Source organism: Oncorhynchus mykiss, chromosome 13 (assembly GCF_013265735.2).
Source record: "Oncorhynchus mykiss isolate Arlee chromosome 13, USDA_OmykA_1.1, whole genome shotgun sequence".
In the NCBI taxonomy this organism is placed as follows: Eukaryota; Metazoa; Chordata; class Actinopteri; order Salmoniformes; family Salmonidae; genus Oncorhynchus; species Oncorhynchus mykiss.
Window position 1 is genome coordinate 21,187,042 of NC_048577.1, and position 21,667 is coordinate 21,208,708.

General features: G+C 42.4%; 1 protein-coding gene across 2 annotated transcripts; it reads right to left on the reverse strand.

The window, feature by feature from the left end:
* Positions 1-763: 763 nt before the first annotated feature.
* On the reverse strand, positions 764-20,787 carry LOC110485930 (rho GDP-dissociation inhibitor 1). Of its 2 annotated transcripts, none has more exons than XM_021557169.2 (6): positions 20,630-20,787; positions 11,440-11,631; positions 6,537-6,620; positions 5,662-5,738; positions 4,616-4,679; positions 764-3,275 (listed from the first exon to the last, which is right to left on the reverse strand). In XM_021557169.2, the coding sequence occupies exons 1-6, from the start codon at positions 20,724-20,726 to the stop codon at positions 3,076-3,078; spliced, it is 714 nt and encodes a 237-aa protein (XP_021412844.1). In that variant the 5' UTR covers positions 20,727-20,787; the 3' UTR covers positions 764-3,075. The 2 variants fall into 2 exon arrangements, with proteins under 2 accessions (XP_021412844.1, XP_036796484.1); XM_036940589.1 differs by lacking the exon at positions 20,630-20,787 and adding an exon at positions 19,918-19,940.
* Between the last annotated feature and the right edge of the window lie 880 nt (positions 20,788-21,667).

Sequence of the window (21,667 nt, forward strand, 5' to 3'; positions counted from 1 at the left end):
CATTGATCCTCAAAGAGGCTCGTAACGTGGAATACTTGGTATTGCCATGACAAGCAGTCTGCTGCCTTTAAAAAATATATAAATAATCAGACAAAGGTGTTTGAGTGTACATGGTGGGCATATTGGATTCCAAACATAGTTGAAGTACATATAAATTGTCTTGAGTACAGGTCATAAGTACAGTACAAAAATAAAAAAAAATGTATAATTTAATACATGTAATAAAACCAAAATGTAATGGTAATATGGTAGCCATATTGGATATGGAGTCAAATCTAGGAGGACCCTCTAACGTAATTGCAAGAGTAGGGCCTAAACATATCAAATTCACAGAGGGACCTTCAGTGTCTGGCCACACTATACATTGTCAGACTGAACCATAAAGAACTGAATGACAAACAGTTACCAAAAAGTAAAATTAATTCATCATAAATGAACTTAGGTGGCCCATTCCCCACCAGTTGAGTTAAGGGTGTGTGTCACCATATCTATCAATTTAACCACTTTCACAATAAGATTTTTGTATACAACCATCCATATATGGGAGACCTTAGAGATATGGAAAAACATGGTTGTGCTTTGTTATACCTTGGGTAGGGTTCTCAAAACTTAAGATTGGCCACTAGTCTAAAAATGTGACTGGTAGAACTCTTGAGAAGTTGTAAAATGTGATTGCTGAATAGATCAAGACTGGAAATAATGGTTTTACTTATTTTACCCACAAATAAACTTTGAAAACCAGAGACACTCCGTACACAACAGGCCAAGTTGAGCAACATCTTTATTGTTCATGAAGAGCAATCACAAATGATCAAATATGCATACAACCCCACCAGCATGCCAGCATCAAAACTGTACAATGTGTGAAGGAATGTATGGAAAAAGCACAATATCTGAAACACTTTTACATCCATATGCTTAGGGTACAGTACATGTCAATTCCCCTTTCTGATCCAAAATCCCTCCCTCTTAACATACTCAAACAGCATCACACATTTTCTGCTAGCACATCCTACTCTGTGCAAACTTGACCGTTCTTCCATCAACGTCTCTTTTCGTCAATAGGTAATTGGGCAAAGGCTGGGGCCTGACTGTGGAGGTGTACATCTTAACCCTACCAGCTCCTGTTCCTAATGAGAGCTGAAACACCGTCAATGTCTCCAGCAGCAGACGGTGAGTCATTCTCTACTCCTGTGCCTTCTCTGGTACTTGTCATCACCTTTGACCTCCGACAGCAGGCCCTAAGGTTTATAACAACATGTGAGTGAGGTGGGGAGGAGGGAAATCTGACTGGGGATTGATGTACATTAAGGCAAAAAAATAAAATAATCATGTCTCTTTTTCACACGACCAAAGTCGACGATAAGGCCTCATGGCTAAGGATGAACAATAATGATGAAGTGGCTTGCTGGGGTGGGCAAGGAAAAAAAAACAAATTGGTAAATTCTAGGTGGTGTATTCTATTCTCATTCTAACTACCATGTTAACTTGTGTTTACTAGTGGAGGTTGAGTTCAGGCCGGGAGCAGCATGTGTGTAAAGACGACAGGGAGAATCTCAACTAGCAAAGAGATTAAGATGGTGGAACAGTTGATAGTACAATTTGCCCTTGAGTGAGTCTACCTGATGGCAAGCACCACATGAAATACACAACATACAGCCCAAGGCATGCACCATCTGTTAGTGCACTACCATGACAACTGCACAAGAGTAGTGAACTGATTGTTGGTGAGTGAAACTGATTATTTTGATCTTTCGGTATGAGGCAGCACTGGGGCTTACGCCCTTTTTATTTGATTTTTTACAATGTCATTATCTTTCACTTCCTTTGCCCTAGCCTCTGCCGAATCCTAAACTACTGGATGTTCCTGTTTTCAGGGGAAATGGACTTCTGCTTTTGGACATTAACAAGGCGACACGCCTCCTCCACATACAACAGAAAACTAGCAGGATGCGGACCTCATAGGGTAAGAGTTGAATACCCCTTATGTAGGGGATCTAGTTTCAGGCGTAATTACTTAAAAAAAAATTATACACCTGCTACATTAGGTTACCGTGGCACCAATCCCCACGTAAGAGGAAAGGGTTAAGGGGGGGAGCTGAAGTAAAGCATCTCATTATTTCACTGTAGGTTTAAAAAGACATGCTCCAGAACTTTTTAACCCCTACATTAAGCCCCACTTGGGCAAGCCCCTTAGTAATTTGCGTTTCATCCCCTCACCATTTGAGTGACGGCTAACAAGACGCACACACACACAGTAGAACGAGAGCAATGTCATGGTGCACATATTTGTGACATGCGATTTTCAGAGACCACTTTTGGCTCGTGGGTGCTACTTTCATAACTACTGGCAAAAAAATACAAAAAGTACAGGAGAATATCTTTAACAAGGCAGGTCTTGGTAAAATATATATATAAAAAAATAACAAAAACTAGCAAGGAGGCAGGCAAAGGAATGCTAAAAGGGGTAAGGAAATGATGTCGGGGAAGGATTGACCATAAAAGCTGATTAATATCAACAGTGACATGAACAAAGCCACAGTATACTATTATTCATACAATTAGATAAAAAAAAACTTAAAGGCCCAATACCAGGTTGGAAAATTATGATAATGCCCTTTCAGTGTTGGAGCTGTTTGAAAAGACTGCCTTGGTAAATTAGTTAATAAACCAATAAAATAATCGTTCCAAACCTCTCTGCCAATAACAGCAGTTTTCCCTTCCCCACTGAGGCCCCTCCCAGTCAGTCCTAACCAAATTCTTGGCAGGTTGAGGGCATTGAATCAATGATGGTGGATTTTGTGCAACCAAAGAAAGCAGAGGGATGGACGGACAGAGGGGGGGGATGGACAGACAGAGGGGGGGATGGACGGACAGAGGGGGGGCGTTGCGTCTGCTGCTGCTACTAATGCAGACGGATAAATGGGGAAAAAAGAGAGAGGGATGGAAGGGTCGGAATGAAGAGGAAGGGTCAGAATGAAGATTGAAGGCACGAGGATGGAATGAAGTACAAGAAAATAAACTGATGGTGAAATGGGGACATGGTTGTGGGGTTTGGTCTTGAAGGCCTCTTTCTTAATCTTTCCAGTCTTTCTTGATGTTGAGGTTCCACTCCCAAGAAAGGTGGTCGTGCTTATCGTCGTCGGTGAACTTGGACTTGATGTTGTAGGTGCCGCGGGCCAGCATGCCTTTAGGAGCCTCCTCCAGCGGGGTCAGGAAGTCGTACTCGTTCGGCCTCGGCCCATAGCTCCCCACCATGTAGTCCGTCTTGTCAACTACAGAGACCGAGAGAAAAGAAGGGCTGTTTGAATCACCAGGGAGGACAAGAAATACAGGGTGGTGTTCATCAGGCAATACAGGGTGGTGTTCATCAGGCAATAAACAGAAAACAATGAAACAGGGTGTAACTACTTGGAGAAGATACTTGCTCGCTGCGAAGAAAGTTATCAATAAACAGGACTAATGAAAAACACGACTGATTATTTTTATAAATTGGAGTAAAACATTTGTTGTACTTTTATCCCTTTTTCTCCCCAATTTTGTGACATCCAATTGGTAGTTACAGCCTTGTCCCATCGCTGCAACTCCCCTACGGACTCGGGAGAGGCGAAGGACGAGAGCCGTGCGACCTCCGAAACACGACCCTGCCAAGCCGCACTGCTTCTTGACACACGGCTCGCTTAATCCAGAAGCCAGCCGCACCAATGTGTCGGAGGAAACACCGTTCAGATGGGGACTGAAGTCAGCTTGCAGGCACCCGGACCCCAGCAAGGAGTCGCTAGAGCGCAACGGGACAAGGAAATCTCGCTCGGCCAAACACTTCCCTACCCGGAAGACACTGGGATTGAACCAGGGTCTGTAGTGACGCCTAGACCGCTGCACCACTCAGGAGGCCTGCTCCAATTTATTTGGATCAATCGATTTCTCAATAAGCCTCACAAACACGACTCACTAATAAAGCAATTGACACAACAGGCTGTTTTGTGCCTCGACTTCCAGTTTGCATCCAGTTTCAAACAAACATTTCACGCCCTGCCACTCTGCCTTTCTCTTCTGCTCAGTAAAATGTGAGATGAATGCCTCAAAACAATCTCAATAATATCCCTATTGACACTGTCGAGTCTGTTTTTCAGCCTCTATTTTTCAACCTTTTCATCCGGTTTCAAACAATATCTCAATTTCAGGCCCTGGCCCTTCTGCCTGTTTCTCTTGGCAGATTTAAAAGGAAAGGCAGTGTGTGGGCCGGGGCTGTCTGTCAACATTAAACAATGGTAGTCTCTACAGGCCTTAAGTGTTTACAGCTCTTCACTGAACTAATTCATTTAAAATGATTCCCTTACTGTCTAAAGCAACGGTGTTGTGGCATCATGCCACTTATCTCTTCAATTCTGTTAGGACCAACATTTGGAAACCATGACAATGTATCACCTAGTACATTCCCTTAACAGGGCAATCTGTAGAAACTGATGGTAGTGGGAAACTTCAACGTTGATGTCAACATTCGCTTGAGTCTAGGGCACAATTTCTCACATTTACTATGGGAGGAAGGCTTGTGCGTTTGAGATGGAGGTCAGGAGGGAACAAACAAGAGGGATAGGAAGCAGCAAGCACTCACTTCTCACTCCTTTCCTGTGGGTCTGCTGGACATACTTGAGTCCCGAGACAATCTCCTTGTTCACCTGCAGAGATAGAGGCACCGTTAGCGGCATGGAAAATCTGACAGAAATAGACCATTTAAAAGACCTAGTGAACCATGAAATCTGAAAAATACAATACCTACCGGTAAGCCAAGTTCATTAATGGCACAATCTGAGTGTTTGATTTTTAGTGGGGGGGAAAGAAAAGTGTAGCCACTACCTTTTTAGGGAAAGGGAAAAGGGGGACACCTAGTCAGTGGTACAACTAAATGTATTCAACTGAAATGTGTCTTCTGCATTTAACTTATGTGGTCTTCATACAAAAAGCTTTCATTCACGTAAAGTGAACGACAGATTCTCTTTTGTTATATTTCAGGTCAATTCAATTGACCTGAAATATATCAAAAGAGAATCAATGGTAGTTCAATTGAATTGTTTTGTGCAATATCTTACATGTTATACAGGTAACTGCCAAAAATAATGGAAACACTTGTGTGAATGAGAGGTAAAGTATATTGAAAGCAGGTGCTTCCACACAGGTGTGGCTCCTGGGTTCATTAAAAAATTAACATCCCATCATGCATAAAAATGCTGGGCAGGGCATTATTTTGGCTACCATGGCTATGCCCCCATAGGATGACAATGCCCCCATCCACAGGCCACGAGTGGTCACTGAATGGTTTGATGAGCATAAAAATTATGTAAACCATATGCCATGGCCGTCTCAGTCACCAGATCTCAAACCAATTGAACACTTATGGGAGATTCTGGCACGGCGCCTGAGACAGCAGTAACCCTCCAACAAAACATCAAAAGATGGAATTTCTCGTGGAAGAATGGTGTCGCATCCCTCCAATAGAGTTCCAGACACTTGTAGAATCTATGCCAAGGTGAAGCTGTTCTGACTCGTGGTGTCCCAACACCCTATTAAGACACTATGTTGGGGTTTCCTTTATTTTGGCAGTTACCTGTACATTTAAATGTCAGCAAGGACCACCGCAAAAGATCTGAACCGTGCTCTCACTTTGAAGCTGATCTTTATTCTGTACTCCACTCCCTCCTTCAGGATAAAGGACTGCTTCTTAAAGGCCTCCAGATCTCCTGTTAGAAAGACAACGAGGGAATAAAACAAGGTTTCTCCAACTCTCTCACACCCACACTAACTAGGGCATGCAGCAGGGGACTGCCGTCCACAGGGCCCCAGTGTGGAGTGTGAGAGCAGGGTGTCTAACAGCCATGTGGAGTCCTAGGCAGCTCTGACACCTCAGCAGGGGTCATTATCTCAGCCCAGCAGTGGCACTGCCTCATTAGCACACTTGATCAGGGGTTTTAATAGTGTCTTCTAGCAGTGCTGCAACACTCTCCTTTAACATCAACCAGTGGAACAGACTGGGGAAACAGAAGCAATACAGTAATCTCTTTATTCCCCCCACGATGAATGCTTCGAAACAGTTTTTACCCCAGAATTTGCAATAAGTGCTGTACATGGAAAGACCATGAGGTAAGGCTTTGAAATGTTCAAACGACACCTAATTAATTCCTATTCATTCACCGTTTCCAGCATGTTACTTCTGACACGAGTGGCTGTGTTACACTGTTCCTCGGGAACAGTCACTACAAGTACATACACGAGTGTGATGCACGCACTTTTACTGGCACTGGCCTGCCTCGTTCAGGGTGACTCAGGTCATTCTGTTCAGTGGCACAAGGTGTCTTGCTCACCTCCTCAAGAGAGTCAGGTGAGTAGCAGGTCTTTACTTAGAACGTGGTCTAACAGATCAGTTTGTCAACGCCAGTTAGTGACACACTCTGAACTATTTCCCTCATGTTTCGAGATGCTCGTACGATAAGATGTCCATTTCTGGGAATTACAGAAAACAAAAAAGTACTACAGCTCACCTTGCAGGTCAAGGGTCAGTGGGTTCGGGGCAGTCTCACACATCAGTGTCAACCGTGTCACCTGGACGTTGGGAACGCTGGGATCTGCAACAAGACCAGACAAAGAACATGCAAATAGATCAAGGTAACTGACCCACAGCAACCTTGACACAATTACACCCTAGTTACTTGCTGATATGTAATGTTTGGTTTCAGACCTTTAAACTTTATAGGTCATTCGGTGTGAAAATATGTCACAAAACGTATTTTATATTCTAACATTAAGCACAAAAACATTACTTAAATGTATTTTTACATAATTCTGCATTTGTGTCTAAATGACAACCAAACTGAATACATCCAAGTAGGGATATCTGTGAAGTTATGGCCCTTACCTAGGCCTCCATTTAAACATTAAAAGTTGTAAATCGATTGTACAGACCAATACTTTTTAGAGGCAACATTTAGGAATTGAGGACTGCATGTATACTACCAGTAACAACCAGCTGTCCAACGGTCTGCCCCAGATGAGAGCTGAAATCAGGACAGCTATCCATTAGTTGGAAGGGCCCCAACATGAAAAAAAAACATGTTTATTTTGAGATAGCTAGTACCCAGGGACTGTTTCTATAGCATTCTCCCAAAGCTAAACAGTGGTATTTTTATTTTTTAAATTTCACCTTTCACCTTTCAATAACAAGGTAGGCCAGATGAGAAAAAGTTCTCATTTACAACTGCGACCTGGCCAAGATAAAGCAAAGCAGTGTGACGACAAAAACAGAGTTAAACAAACATACAGTTATTAACACAATAGAAAAATCTATGTACAGTGTGTGCAAATGCAGAAGAGTAAGGAATAAATAGCAATAAATAGGCCATAGAGGCGAAATAATTACAATTTAGCATTAACACTGGAGTGATAGATGTGCAAGTAGAGATACTGAGGTGCAAAAAGATAAATAACAATATGGGGATGAGGTAGTTGGGTGGGCTATTTACAGATAGGCTGTGTACAGGTAGTGATCGGTAAGCTGCTCTGACAGTTGATGCTTAAAGTTAGAGGAAGATAAGACTCCAGCTTCAGGAAATTTTGCAGTTCGTTCCAGTCATTGGCAGCAGAGAACTGGAAGGAAAGGCGGCCAAAGGACGTGTTGGCTTTGGGGGTGACCAGTGAAATATACCTGCTGGAGCGCGTACTACGGGTGGGTGTTGCTACGGTGACCAGTGAGCTGAGATAAGGCGGGGATTTACCTAGCAAAGACTTATAGATGACCCGGATCCAGTGGGTTTGGCGACGAATAGGTAGCAAGGGCCAGCCAACGAGAGCATACAGGTTACAATGGTGGGTAGTATATGGGGCTTTGGTGACAAAACAGATGGCACTGTGATAGCAAATTGCATGTAGTCTGAGTAGAGTGTTGGAGGCTATTTTGTAAATGACGTCACCAAAGTCTAGGATCGGTAGGATAGTCCGCTTTACGAGGGTGTTTGGCAGCATGAGTTATGGATGCTTTATTGCGAAATAGGAAGCCAATTCTAGATTTCATTTTGGATTGGAGAAGCTTAATGTGAGTCTGGAAGGAGAGTTTACAGTCTAACCAGACACCTAGGTATTTGTAGTTGTCCACATATTTTAAATCAGAACCGTCCAGAGTAGTGATGCTAGTCAGGCGGGTGCGGGCAGCCATCGGTTGAAGAGCATGCATTTAGTTTTACTTGCATTTAAAAGCAATTGGAAGTCACGGCAGGAGTGTTGTATGGCATTGAAGCTCGTCTGGATGTTTGTTAATTTCTTGGACGCACCCATCCAGTTAGCGGGATAATTTTCATCAACACCTGCTGAATTGCAGCGCACCAAATTCAAATAAAATTACTAAAAATATTTAATTTTCATGAAATCACAAGTGCAATATAGCAAAACACAGTTTAGCTGGTTGTTAATCCACCTGGCGTGTCAGATTTAAAAAAGGCTATTCGGCGAAAGCATAACAAGTGTTAATGTAAGAACATCTCTCTCAGTAGACAAAATATTACAAACACCTAGCAGCCAAGTAATTGGTCACGAAAGTCAGAAAAGCAATAGATTAAATCGCTTACCTTTGATGATCTTCGGATGTTTGCACTTACGAGACTCCCAGTTACACAATAAATGTTCCTTTTGTTCCATAAAGATTATTTTTATATCCAAAATACCTCCATTTGTTTGGCACGTTATGTTCAGAAATTCACAGGCTCGAAGCGGTCACGACATCGCAGATGAAAATTCCAAATAGTATCCGTAATGTCCACAGAAACATGTCTAACGTTTTTTATAATCAATCCTCAGGTTCTTTAAAAAAATATATAATCGATAATATATCAACCGGGACTGTCGCTTTTTCAATAGGAGAGGGAGAGACAATGGCTGCCCCACACTGTTGCACAAGCAAAACTCTGCAAACACCCAGCTATCCACTGACGCGATGTTATCTTTCTCGCTCATTTTTCAAAGTAAAAGCCTGAAACTTTGTCTAAAGACTGTTGACACCTTGAGGAAGCCATAGGAAAAGGAATCTGGTTGATATCCCTTTAAATGGAGGCAAGGCATCCAATGGAACAGAGAGCTTTCAGGAAAAACAGCACTTCGTTGGATTTTCCTCAGGTTTTCGCCTGCAAGATCAGTGCAGAGCTGTTGGTAGGGGTAGCCAGCTGGAAAGCAATGCCAGCCGTAGAAAGATGCTTATTGAAATTCTCAATGAACCCGGATTTATCGGTGGTGACAGTGTTTCCAAGCCTCAGTGCAGTGGGCTGCTGGGAAGAGGTGCTCTTATTCTCTGTGGACTTTAGTGTCCCAAAAGTTTTTGGAATTAGTGCTACATGATGCAAATTTCTGTTTGAAAAAGCTAGCCTTAGCTTTCCTTATTGACTGTGTATATTGGTTCCTGACTTCTGTGAAAAGTTGCATTTGCAGGGGCTATTCGATGCTAATGCAGAACACCACAGGATGTTTTTGTGCTGGTCAAGGCCAGTCAAGTCTGGGGTGAACCACGGGCTATATCTATTCTTAGTTCTACATTTGTTTTGAATGGGGCATGCTTATTTAAGATGGTGAGGAAAGCACTTTTGAAGAGCTACCAGGCATCCTCTACTGATGGGATGAGGTCAATATCCTTCCAGGATACCTGGGCCAGGAAAATTAGAAAGGCCTGCTCGCAGAAGTGTTTTAGGGAGCATTTGACAGTGATGAGGCGTGGTCGTTTGACCGTGGACCCATTACGGACGCAGGCAATGAGGCAGTGATCGCTGAGATCCTGGTTGAAGACAGCAGAGCTGTATTTAGAGGGCAAGTTGGTCAGGATGATATCCAAGAGGGTGCCCATGGTTACAGGGTTGTACCTGGTAGGTTCCTTGATAATTTGTGTGAGATTGAGGGCACTTAGATTGTAGGACGGCCGGGGTGTTAAGTATATCCCAGTTTAGAACACCTAACAGTATGAACTCTGAAGATAGTCCAGGGCACAGCTGGGGGCTGAGGGGGGTCTATAACATGCCACAACGGTGAGAGACTTGTTTCTGGAAATGTGGATTTTTTAAAAGTAGAAGCTCAAATTGTTTGTTCACAGACCTGGATAGTATGACAGAACTCTGCAGGTGAACTTTGCCACTTTTGGCAGTTCTAGCTTGTCAGAAAATGTTGTCGTTGGGAATGGAAAATTCTGGATTTTTGGTGGTGTTCCTAAGCCAGGATTCAGACACGGCTAGGACATCCGGGTTGAAGGAGTGTGCTAAAGCAGTGAATAAAACAAACTGATGTTAACATGCATGAAACCAAGGCTTTTACGGTTACAGAAGTCAACAAATGAGCGCGCCTGGGGAATAGGAGTGGTGCTGGGGGCTGCAGGGCCTGGGTTAACCTCTACATCACCAGAGGAACAGAGGAGGAGTAGGATAAAGGTACGGCTAAAGGCTATAAGAACTGGTGCGTTCGGAACAGAGAGTAAAAGGAGCAGATTTATGGGCGCGGAAGATTAGATTCAAGGCATAATGTACAGACACAGGTATGGTAGGATGTGAGTAAGGGATCAATGGGTGAGTAAGGGAGCCGTTAAGTTGTCGCTACTTCAGTAGGCAAGCTGGAGACATGGCGATTCAGACAGCTAGCGGGTCGGCGCTAGCAGATGGGCCTTCAGCGACGTCGCAACGGAAGAGCCAGTTGAAATCACCTCGGACGAATACATCGGCAGACCAGTCATGATGGCCCGGCGGGACTCGGTGTCGGAAGTAAAGGGTCCAGGCCATATGGAAAAATAGGTATTGTAGCTCAATAATTAGCTGGTGGACCTCTTTGGCTAGTTAGGAGATGGGCCTAGTTCGAGGCTAACTGGTGCTTGCTTTGGGACAGAGACATTAGCCAGGCGTAGCCACTCGGATTGCAGCTAGCTAGCTGCGATGATCCTGTGTAAAGGTTCAGAGCTTGCGGTAGGAATTAGAAGATGTGGTAGAGAAAAAGCAGTTTGATATGCTCTGGGTTGATATCGCGCTGTGCAGACTGGCAGGTATTGACCGAGCTGAGGCTGGCTGGTGTCCAAATTAACGGTGAAGACCGCTAGCAGTGGCTAACTGACTAGTAGCTAGTTAGCTGGCTAGCTTCTGATGGGGGTTCCGGTTCTAAAGTATAAAAACAGCAGATCCGTACCACATTGGGTGAGGCGGGTTGCAGGAGAGTATATTCAGTCCGTAGATGGAAAGTGAGATCAAAATATATATGAAATATATACGAGAAGAAAAAAATTAATAAATTAGGAATACTATATTTACACATGACAGGACACACGACCGACTGCTACGCCATCTTGGATATGACACGTAAAGATACTAAGCAGGCGCCAGGCAGACACGTATACAAACACACATATTGAGAGAGAAATTACAAACACACACTCACCAGCGACAGCAGCAGCGCCGGCTCCTAGCAGAACCTCCTTGTACTTCCGGAGGCTCTCGTCATCCTGATCCAGCTCCTGGATTTCCTGCAGGGTCTTCTGGGCCGGGGGCTTGTAGTTGACCGTCTCACCTACGTCGTTCTCCGCAGCGATGGCTGCTAGCTGCTCCGGAGTCAAGTCGTCCTCAGCCATGTCTGTGGAGAGAAAGAGAAGTGACAGAGGGTGGGGAAGAAGAAGAAGAGAGAGGAATGTTTACAACCAAGATAGGCCAATAAATAGTTCCACTAATCGCTACTCCTCCCATGTGGCTTCACCTCAGAGGATGTAGTATATTCTGCTCAAATAAAAGGATGACAGCATCTCATCAATTACTATAAAATGCTGCTATGACATCACATAAAGCAACAAACAAGGAACTAAAACGCAGAAAGGTTCCCTGATCAGAAGAACCAAAAAAGGTGCAGAATCTTTTTTTTTTTTTTTACATCACAAAAAAATTAAGTCAATACTGATGACTTAATCCTGGTTCTAATGTGAAAAATCTGGGCACACTAACAGCATCAGGCTAGTGGGAGACCATCTCCATCAAATGAGGTCATGTGTGAAAAGTCGCATGACATGGGCCCCTAACACACACAAGATTGAGGTCAACTGTCCCAAGATGCAAAGAAATACAACAATACATGACAAAACAACAAATGGTGTCTTTTCCATTTTTAACTACGTGTTCCTTCGCATTTGGAGAACCACCCGAGGGGTTGTTCTAAAAACGGATCAATCACACAGTCTCTCACAACCATTGGTCTCCAGGGGCCTCTTAGCCGGACTTTTCAAAACAAGCTCACACCAATCTACTTACACTGACTGTCATGTGTTGTACAGTGATGTCTTCCTTTCATTATTTAGCAAGTAAGTTCAACTACACTGACAGATGTGGTCAAGCTTCGGTCAAAACAATGTTGACATACAGAATTTACATGCTCCTAAAATAGACCACATGTAGGCTACATTCTTAAGATCAACGCAATCAATGACCATGGTCCTTAAATGTTGTTGCCCGTTTGCCCCAGATCTGTAACTGCAAACTCCTAAGGTCGTTGTCATGACAAAATTTGTTTGGATCTGGGCCGACTTCCAGGCTTAATTTGTGTGGCTTTCCTCAAGTAAAATCTGAGTGAAACTGTTCTAGAAATTGCTTTTCTCAAAAACGACTCAAAATTCAACACGCCCATCTCTGTACTTTGAACTCATGCCAACATCATTTGATGCCATCTTACCAACAACTAAAACCGTTTGACAGCAAGCCTAATGGCATTCACAACAAACAAGATGGCCAATAAAATCCACTCCAGATGGGTCATCCCCATCCAGGGGTTATAATTGGAATGAGAGGCCTCTCCTCAATATACTTGAGTCATGACAACTGGAGAGACTCACAAAAGCAGGAAGAGCTGTATTTATGCCAAGAAGGGTCCAACATCCCCAATAAGGCCTTCTCTCCCACAATAGCCTGATCATGAATCCTCTGTCTGTGTCTGCTACTGCAGAAACAGCACTCGGGAATGGAAAAAAATACAAAAGTTATTTTCCACTTGATTTTGGTGATCTATCATTCTTCGCTGGAGCTTGGGGGAGTGAAAGTATTTAAATATTGGCATTTAGTCTTAAAAGTTAAAAGCACATCTGGATCCTTGTTAACCAAAGAGCGTAAAACTATTCATTAAAAAAAAGAAAAAAAGAAGAAAAACTAGTAGCCTGGTGTGGAAAATGGAAAATGGAGCGGGGAGAATGAATGACGCAGTTTGTTTTGGAGTTCTGTATGGCGTACAGTGTATAGTACATGTATTAGGAAACTAATCCCTCACTAAAGCCAATCTACACGGTAACAAAGATATAGGAACAAAAAGTACACCATAAAACAAAAGAAAAATGGGAAATAAATTAGTACTGCTGCACTGGCCAAATGTCCAGGAGAAGAAGAAAATCCCATTGCGAAATAATGCTTTTTAGCCTATTCATTGATGGAAATACCAGTCGATTTAAATACATTTGACTGGTCATGCTTATCGGTCTATAGGTTCATTTGTATAATTTAGTGGAATTAAATTTCTGTGTGTGTATATTGGTTATGCATCTCATTTATCACACTCGCACAGCATACAGCTACAGAGCCTTCAAGTGGAAAAACAGTCAGACAGTGTGAGAGCTGCTGATACAGCATCTCAAACAGCAAATGCATAAGCAATAGAAGGCAGGCTTCATCAGGGTGTCACACACCACTTTGCAATGAGCTGGGGGCAGTATGCACTTTGAAAACATGTACTTCATTTTTGGAATCCTGAACATTTTACTACATATCTTACCTTGCTTCAAAGTAGCCTAGCCAAAATCAGACCATATCCATAAAGGCAATTATTTTATATCAACTTTCTTTAATTGTCCAGTAGCCAAAGCCACAATCCCTGTCATATTAGCAACCCATGCTATTTGTTGCATATTTGTTCTCCCCTCTAAATTTCATCTCTCTCACATGTACAGTGCCTTGCGAAAGTATTCGACCCCCTTGAACTTTGCAACCTTTTGCCACATTTCAGGCTTCAAACATAAAGATATAAAACTGTATTTTTTTGTGAAGAATCAACAACAAGTGGGACACAATCATGAAGTGGAACGACATTTATTGGATATTTCAAACTTTTTTAACAAATCAAAAACTGAAAAATTGGGCGTGCAAAATTATTCAGCCCCTTTACTTTCAGTGCAGCAAACTCTCTCCGGAAGTTCAGTGAGGATCTCTGAATGATCCAATGTTGACCTAAATGACTAATGATGATAAATACAATCCACCTGTGTGTAATCAAGTCTCCGTATAAATGCACCTGCACTGTGATAGTCTCAGAGGTCCGTCAAAAGCGCAGAGAGCATCATGAAGAACAAGGAACACACCAGGCAGGTCCGAGATACTGTTGTGAAGAAGTTTAAAGCCGGATTTGGATACAAAAAGATTTCCCAAGCTTTAAACATCCCAAGGAGCACTGTGCAAGCGATAATATTGAAATGGAAGGAGTATCAGACCACTGCAAATCTACCAAGACCTGGCCGTCCCTCTAAACTTTCAGCTCATACAAGGAGAAGACTGATCAGAGATGCAGCCAAGAGGCCCATGATCACTCTGGATGAACTGCAGAGATCTACAGCTGAGGTGGGAGACTCTGTCCATAGGACATCAATCAGTCAGTTGTATATTGCACAAATCTGGCCTTTATGGAAGAGTGGCAAGAAGAAAGCCATTTCTTAAAGATATCCATAAAAAGTGTTGTTTAAAGTTTGCCACAAGCCACCTGGGAGAAACACCAAACATGTGGAAGAAGGTGCTCTGGTCAGATGAAACCAAAATTGAACTTTTTGGCAACAATGCAAAACGTTATGTTTGGCGTAAAAGCAACACAGCTCATCACCCTGAACACACCATGCCCACTGTCAAACATGGTGGTGGCAGCATCATGGTTTGGGCCTGCTTTTCTTCAGCAGGGACAGGGAAGATGGTTAAAATTGATGGGAAGATGGATGGAGCTAAATACAGGACCATTCTGGAAGAAAACCTGATGGAGTCTGCAAAAGACCTGAGACTGGGACGGAGATTTGTCTTCCAACAAGACAATGATCCAAAACATAAAGCAAAATCTACAATGGAATGGTTCAAAAATAAACATATCCAGGTGTTAGAATGGCCAAGTCAAAGTCCAGACCTGAATCCAATCGAGAACCTGTGGAAATAACTGAAAACTGCTGTTCACAAATGCTCTCCACCCAACCTCACTGAGCTCGAGCTGTTTTGCAAGGAGGAATGGGAAAAAATGTCAGTCTCTTGATGTGTAAAACGGATAGAGACATACCCCAAGCGACTTACAGCTGTAATCGCAGCAAAAGGTGGCGCTACAAAGTATTAACTTAAGGGGGCTGAATAATTTTGCACGCCCAATTTTTCAGTTTTTGATTCGTTAAAAAGGTTTGAAATATCCAATAAATGTCGTTCCACTTCATGATTGTGTCCCACTTGTTGTTGATTCTTCACAAAAAAATACAGTTTTATATCTTTATGTTTGAAGCCTGAAATGTGGCAAAAGGTCGCAAAGTTCAAGGGGGCCGAATACTTTCGCAAGGCACTGTATGAAGGCTGGTGGTTCCTTTTAACATGAGTCTTCAATATTCCCAGGCAAGAAGTTTTAGGTTGTAGTTATTATAGGAATTTTAGGACTTTTTCCCTATACCATTTGTATTTCATTAACCTTTGACTATGGGATGTTCTTATAGGCACTTTAGTATTGCCAGTGTAACAGTATAGCTTCCGTCCCTCTCCTCGCTCCTACCTGGGCTCAAACCAGGAACACAAGTCACCCTCGAAGCACCGTTACCCATGCAGAGTAAGGGAAACAACCACTCCAAGTCTCAGAGCGAGTGACGTTTGAAACGCTATTAGCGTGCACTCCGCTAACTAGCTAGCCATTTCGGTTACACCAGCCAAATCTCGAGTTGATAGACTTCAAGACATAAACAGCGCAATGCTTGATGCACAAAGAAGAGCTGCTGGCAAAACGCACGAAAGTGCTGTTTGAATGACTGCTTACAAACCTGCTGCTGCCTACCACCGCTCAGTCAAATGCTTGTATGATCAGACAGGAATGTGGACCTAAATTCATCTTTCAATCACCCACGTGGAAATATGCTCTCAAAAACCAATGAGGAGAGAGGCGGGACTTGCACTGCGTCACAAATAGAACCAAGTTCTATTTTAGTACCTGGCTACACAGACACTCGTTGACGTGCGTGAGCAATGTGGGTGCAATGACTGAATAACATGTACATTTATTTTGCAACGCACGGTGTGGTCAGCATATAATACTGACAGAGTATTTTCAAACACATGTGATTGGCTCAACTGTTCTGGGGAACAACGGTAAGCTTCATTATAGGGATGCACGATATCGGAATCGGACGATATCAGCTAAAAACGCCAACCTCGTCTAGTTTAATGCCGATGTTAAAAACCGAGGTCAACGCTGCCGTGCATACCTATATAACATGACGTAAAGAAGCCACGTTATATTTTGCTCTACACATGCAACACAGCATTCCTAACCTAGCCCACAATGTCTACTGTGTGTATCAAGCACTCAACAAGTTGAGCAGTCATTTGAAAGAGCAAGAAAATTTCAGCGAGACAACTCAAAGGCTAAATCCATTACAGCCAAGATAATGGAATTCATTGTCCTTGACAATCGACCGTTCTGTCGTGGATGATGTGTGCTTTCGCCGAGTGGTCGAGCACCGGTACACATCACCAACTGCGCTATTTTTCAGATGTTGCCCTAGAGGAGTTACACAATAATTGCGTCACTGCTATTAGCTTCACAACATAAATTACTGTTTCAAGGTTTGGGGTCAATTAGAAATGTCCTTGTTTTTGAATGTTTTTGTTGTGCTTTTGTCCATTAAAATAACAAAATTAATCAGAAATAGAGCACAGACATTGTTAATCTTGTAAATGACTATTGTAGCTGGAAACGGCAGATGTTTAATGGAATGTCTAGATAGGAGTGATGGTTGCTGATACGCCTGTGTTCCAATGGCACATAGCTAATCGAAGTTTATCATTTTAAAAGGCTAATTGATCATTAGAAAACCCTTTTGCGATTACAGGCTCAAAATGACCAGAAACAAAGACCTTTCTTCTGAAACGCGTCAGTCTATTCTTGTTCTGAGAAATGAAGGCTATCCCATGTGAGAAATTGCGAAGAAACTGAAGATCTCGTACAACATGGTGTACTACTCCCTTCACAGAATAGCACACACTGGCTCTAACCAGAATAGAAAAATGAGTGGGAGGCCCCAGTAAACAACTGAGCAAGAGGACAAGTACATTAGTGTGTCTAGTTTGAGAAACAGATGACTCACAAGTCCTCAACTGGCAGCTTCATTACCCGCAAAACACCAGTCTCAACGTCAACAGGGAAGAGGCGACTCTGGGACACTGGCCTTCAAGGCAGAGTTCCTCTGTCTAGTGTCTGTTCTTTTGCACATCTTAATCTTTTATTTTATTGGCCAGTCTGAGATATGGCTTTTCCTTTACAACTCTGCCTAGAAGCATCCCAGAGTCGCCTCCTCACTGTTGACTTTGAGACTGGTGTTTAAGACTGCTACAAGGTCCCTATTTTACAATTCTATAATCAAAATGTGTTGGTGACAAAATAATGAATAGGGTTGTACGGTAGCCTCAATAAATAGACAAAGAATTGTGGTTGAACAAGTCATTGCATGTATAGATTTTAATATTACTTGACTTTAAAAAAAACACGTGACTTGACTTGCTCTTAGAATACACGCCTTGAACTTGACACGAGACTCGACCCGTTCTACTTAGGACTCGGACCTTGTGACTTGAGACTTGCTCGTGACTCGAATAATAGTGACTCTGCTAACATACATCCAGCCTCCTGACCTGTCTGAACTAGCAGGCTGGGTGGAATGCCACAGAAGGAGAGCTCACCCTGCAGACAGTGGAACATGGATTTGACTGCAATGATAAACATGCCTGAGCACAGGGCAGCCAGGGGCCTGCTTAGACTCCAGCCTGGTCTCAGACTTGATGTAGGATAGTAAATGTAAATCAGGAACACTCAAATTAGTAGGATATGGTTACATAAGACAGAAGGTTACTTAAGGCAAAATCGAAAGGTGGGTGGTTGGTCGGGTGGGCGTATAACGCGAATATCTAGCAGCCCAAAGGTTGTGTGTTCAAATTTCATCATGGACAACTTTAGCATTTGAGCTAATTAGCAACTACTTACTACTTGTTAGCTATTTAACATGCCCGCTAACCCTTCCCCTTTAACCAAACTCCTAACCTTAATCCCTAGCATAGCTAACATTAGCCACCTAGCTAACGGTAGCCACAACAAATTGGTTCGTAACAAATCATACATAATGGATGATGGGTATCCACAAATTAATACATTCCATACGAAATCTACTGTCTTAGATCTGCGTAAAGAATTATACGAAACGTTCTAAAACCAGGTTGCAGACTCACACCGACACCAGTGGTCGACCTACCTCCATCTTGCAAGAACAGACACGAGGACAATCGGACGTGGACCCGACGACGAACCTAATGTATCCAGGTTTAGACCCATGGAAAAGCTCATATATATATATATATATATATATATATATATATATATATATATATATATATATATATATATATATATATATATATATATATATATATATATATATATATATATATATATATATATATCTCTCAACCAAGTTGCTCTTCTGCTTAATGAATAGGTCTTTATATGTTGTCTAACCCTTCTATTAGTGTAAAACAAATATGCTATAGGCTATGCAGAGCTGTGGTGGGGTCCATCAGCTGTAGTTACATAGACCCAAGACTCGATGACAATCAAATAGGGCCCGGCCCGTATCCGAGGAAAAAGCTTGCACTTTGGACCCAGACCCACCCTGAACTGGAATTTGGTTGGACCCGTGAAGACCTATATACCACATAATTAACCAAATAACTCAACTGTTTGGGTTGGCAAATGTGTGTCAGATTATATAAACTTTTGACCAAATGTCAGGTTGTTTCAGAGCTAATGTTATGTAATGATTTGCACTAAACTTTCAGTGCCACTTAAGAGTAAAATCTCACTTCCTATTCCCTACTCTTAGGCAAAATCCTCAACTTTGTCTGGGAGCTAGGGGCCAGGTGTTTGTCGGTCTGATTTTAACTCAGCTGGCAAGCGCATGGGATGTTCAGAACAGAAACATAACCATCTGCAAACTCCTGAGCATATACGAGAGATTATTTGTCACGGATTGACTATTCATTGACAAATAATGATCATTTAAAGCAATTTACAATGCTAACTTAATGGATGCTCAATTTAATCGAGTCGTGATGTTCCATCGTACAGGGCTCAATCAATGTCGTCCTGGCTTCTAGTCTAAAGGGTCCACTACACCCGCGCAGTCAGAGGAAGATGTCAATTATTTCTAGCAGACAGGACGTGGTACTTAACATTCAGGTTGACAGAGGAAACAAGTCTACCTACGCTAATGAATTTCCTATCACATTCACCAACTAGAATTTGCATCAGTAAACATTAATGGATGAAATGAATGATAGTTAAAATAATGACTCATTATTTATTCAAACTTGTGAACAAAATGAGTTGTACAGGTGCAGAACAGGTAGGTGCAGAACAGTCTCTTTCTCCTGTGCAATCACTGACAATACTCTACACAGCCACCAGCTGTAAAATTATAATTTGCGTTGCAATGGAACTGGGTATGCAGTGTGCACTACAGATCAATACAGTATGTCAAAACATTTGTTATCTTATCAAGATTGCTTTATGGACTTGAGTTACTTCCTGGAAGAGAAACATCTAAAAAAAAATAAACCTCACTTCCATTCTTTTGTTGTCTGCGGGTGGCTAGATAGCTTGAGTTGTAGCGTTAGCTTGCTGCAAAGAAAGACTGACCGATTAATGTAACGTTAGTTACTGACAGGGACAGATGCTAACTTGAGAATCCAAACGAAAAGCTACATAATTAGCTAAACAATGTGTTACACTATCTAAAGAACGAAGGTTACCTAATCGTCGAATTTAGCACGGTTTCAGGCGACAAAGTAATCAAACGTCAAAGACAGCCAAATAGCTAGCTAGTGTGTTAACACCACTGGCTAACTAGTCTCTGAACGGCTAGACACTGCCGCAAGTCATCAAGCTGCACGAGGATTGCTAACTGGCTAGTTAGTCCAACACCCATGTTACTCTAGCTACCTGCCACCCAATTAAACCAAACTATGTTACAAATGTCCCGTGCTTTTACATAAGTCCCACTGGAGCAGAACAAAATATTAACAGTAGACCAACGTTTACTTGATGTTTCGCTGGCTACATATGGGCACTGCTGCAGCCAGGGTGTGAAGTATGTAACGTTAGATACCATAGCAGGCTAACGTTATTGTGGTTGGCATGCTAGCACAACTCAGCAAATTGCTAGTTCGCAAAGTTGGGACGAAATGACACCAGATACAAAGTAAGTCTAAAACATAATGAACCGTTCTGTGCTTGATCGTTAACTATTGTATAGGTTGTGAAAGCAGGTCTTTACCGTTTTCCTGCTGTTTTTTCCCAGGGGCTAGCAGAATAAGTGCTTCTGTTGCTCTTCTCTGTGCAAGTATGGCGAACAAGGAACGGCACCGCCCCATACAACTCGTTTCCGGGAACTATGCCGCGGCGCGCACGCTCGTTGCATGTGGCGTGCAGTTGCCGCGCACCCTAAAGAGATTTTAGGTGGGGCTAATTTGAAGTATTCAACAAGTAGCGGAAGTGTACTTAAACACTTCATTTGAATAGTTTCACATGTTAAAACGGTTAAAAAAAAGTAGGTCAATGTATTAGGTCCCCATCCTTCATTGCGAACCAAAGACTAATTAACTGGTCCTTCGAGTTCTTTGACCATTTCAACTAATATCGAACAAGTCAGTGATGTGAAATTGAAAATTAATTTCTTACACTGTAGTAACCACAAACCTAATATGAAAATGTATTAACATGACACATTCATTGGGTTTGACAATCTCACAAGAGTAGTGTTGTGCATGTTATAGAATTGCTTTAGCTTTTCACAAGCATTTGATATAGATGCAGTACAGTGAACTACCATTGGAAGTCCCAATCATTTCCACACATTTTACGTGATCATCCCCACTATAGAGGTCAAAGATCCAATTAATGCTTGATGTGAAAACGTGGTCAGAAGCATCACATGGATGGTGTGATGTTATTGGAGCTTCCAGAGGCACAATTGAGCTCCATACCACATCACCATGTGCCTTACATTTTGTAACAATGCTGAAGGCTCCATATAGCTCCTCATTGACATGATTGGTTGACAGTAGTTGAGGGCCTGTATAAACAAACTCACTTCACAACAGCTCTGCGCCACAAAGCGCTAGTATGTATGCCCTGACCTCTGAAGAGGCTATATCACCATAAATGCTACATGGCCAATGCAGATGCCATATTGACCTTAAAGTGCCTTTCAGGCGTGTAGGGGCGGTTTCCTGGACACAAAGCCTAGTCCAGGACTAATGTAAGCTCTTAAGAGAATTTACACCGAAACAGCTTCACACCATGACTAAACTTA

Excerpts from the sequence above, each read along its gene's own strand:
- LOC110485930 (XM_021557169.2), bottom strand. The coding sequence starts at position 20,726 with ATGGGGCGGTGCCGTTCCTTGTTCGCCATACTTGCACAGAGAAGAGCA. Across the intron at positions 5,739-6,536 it reads ACTGACCCTTGACCTGCAAG|GAGATCTGGAGGCCTTTAAG; the intron begins GTGAGCTGTAGT and ends TCTTTCTAACAG. Across the intron at positions 3,276-4,615 it reads CCACAGGAAAGGAGTGAGAA|TTGACAAGACGGACTACATG; the intron begins GTGAGTGCTTGC and ends CGGTCTCTGTAG.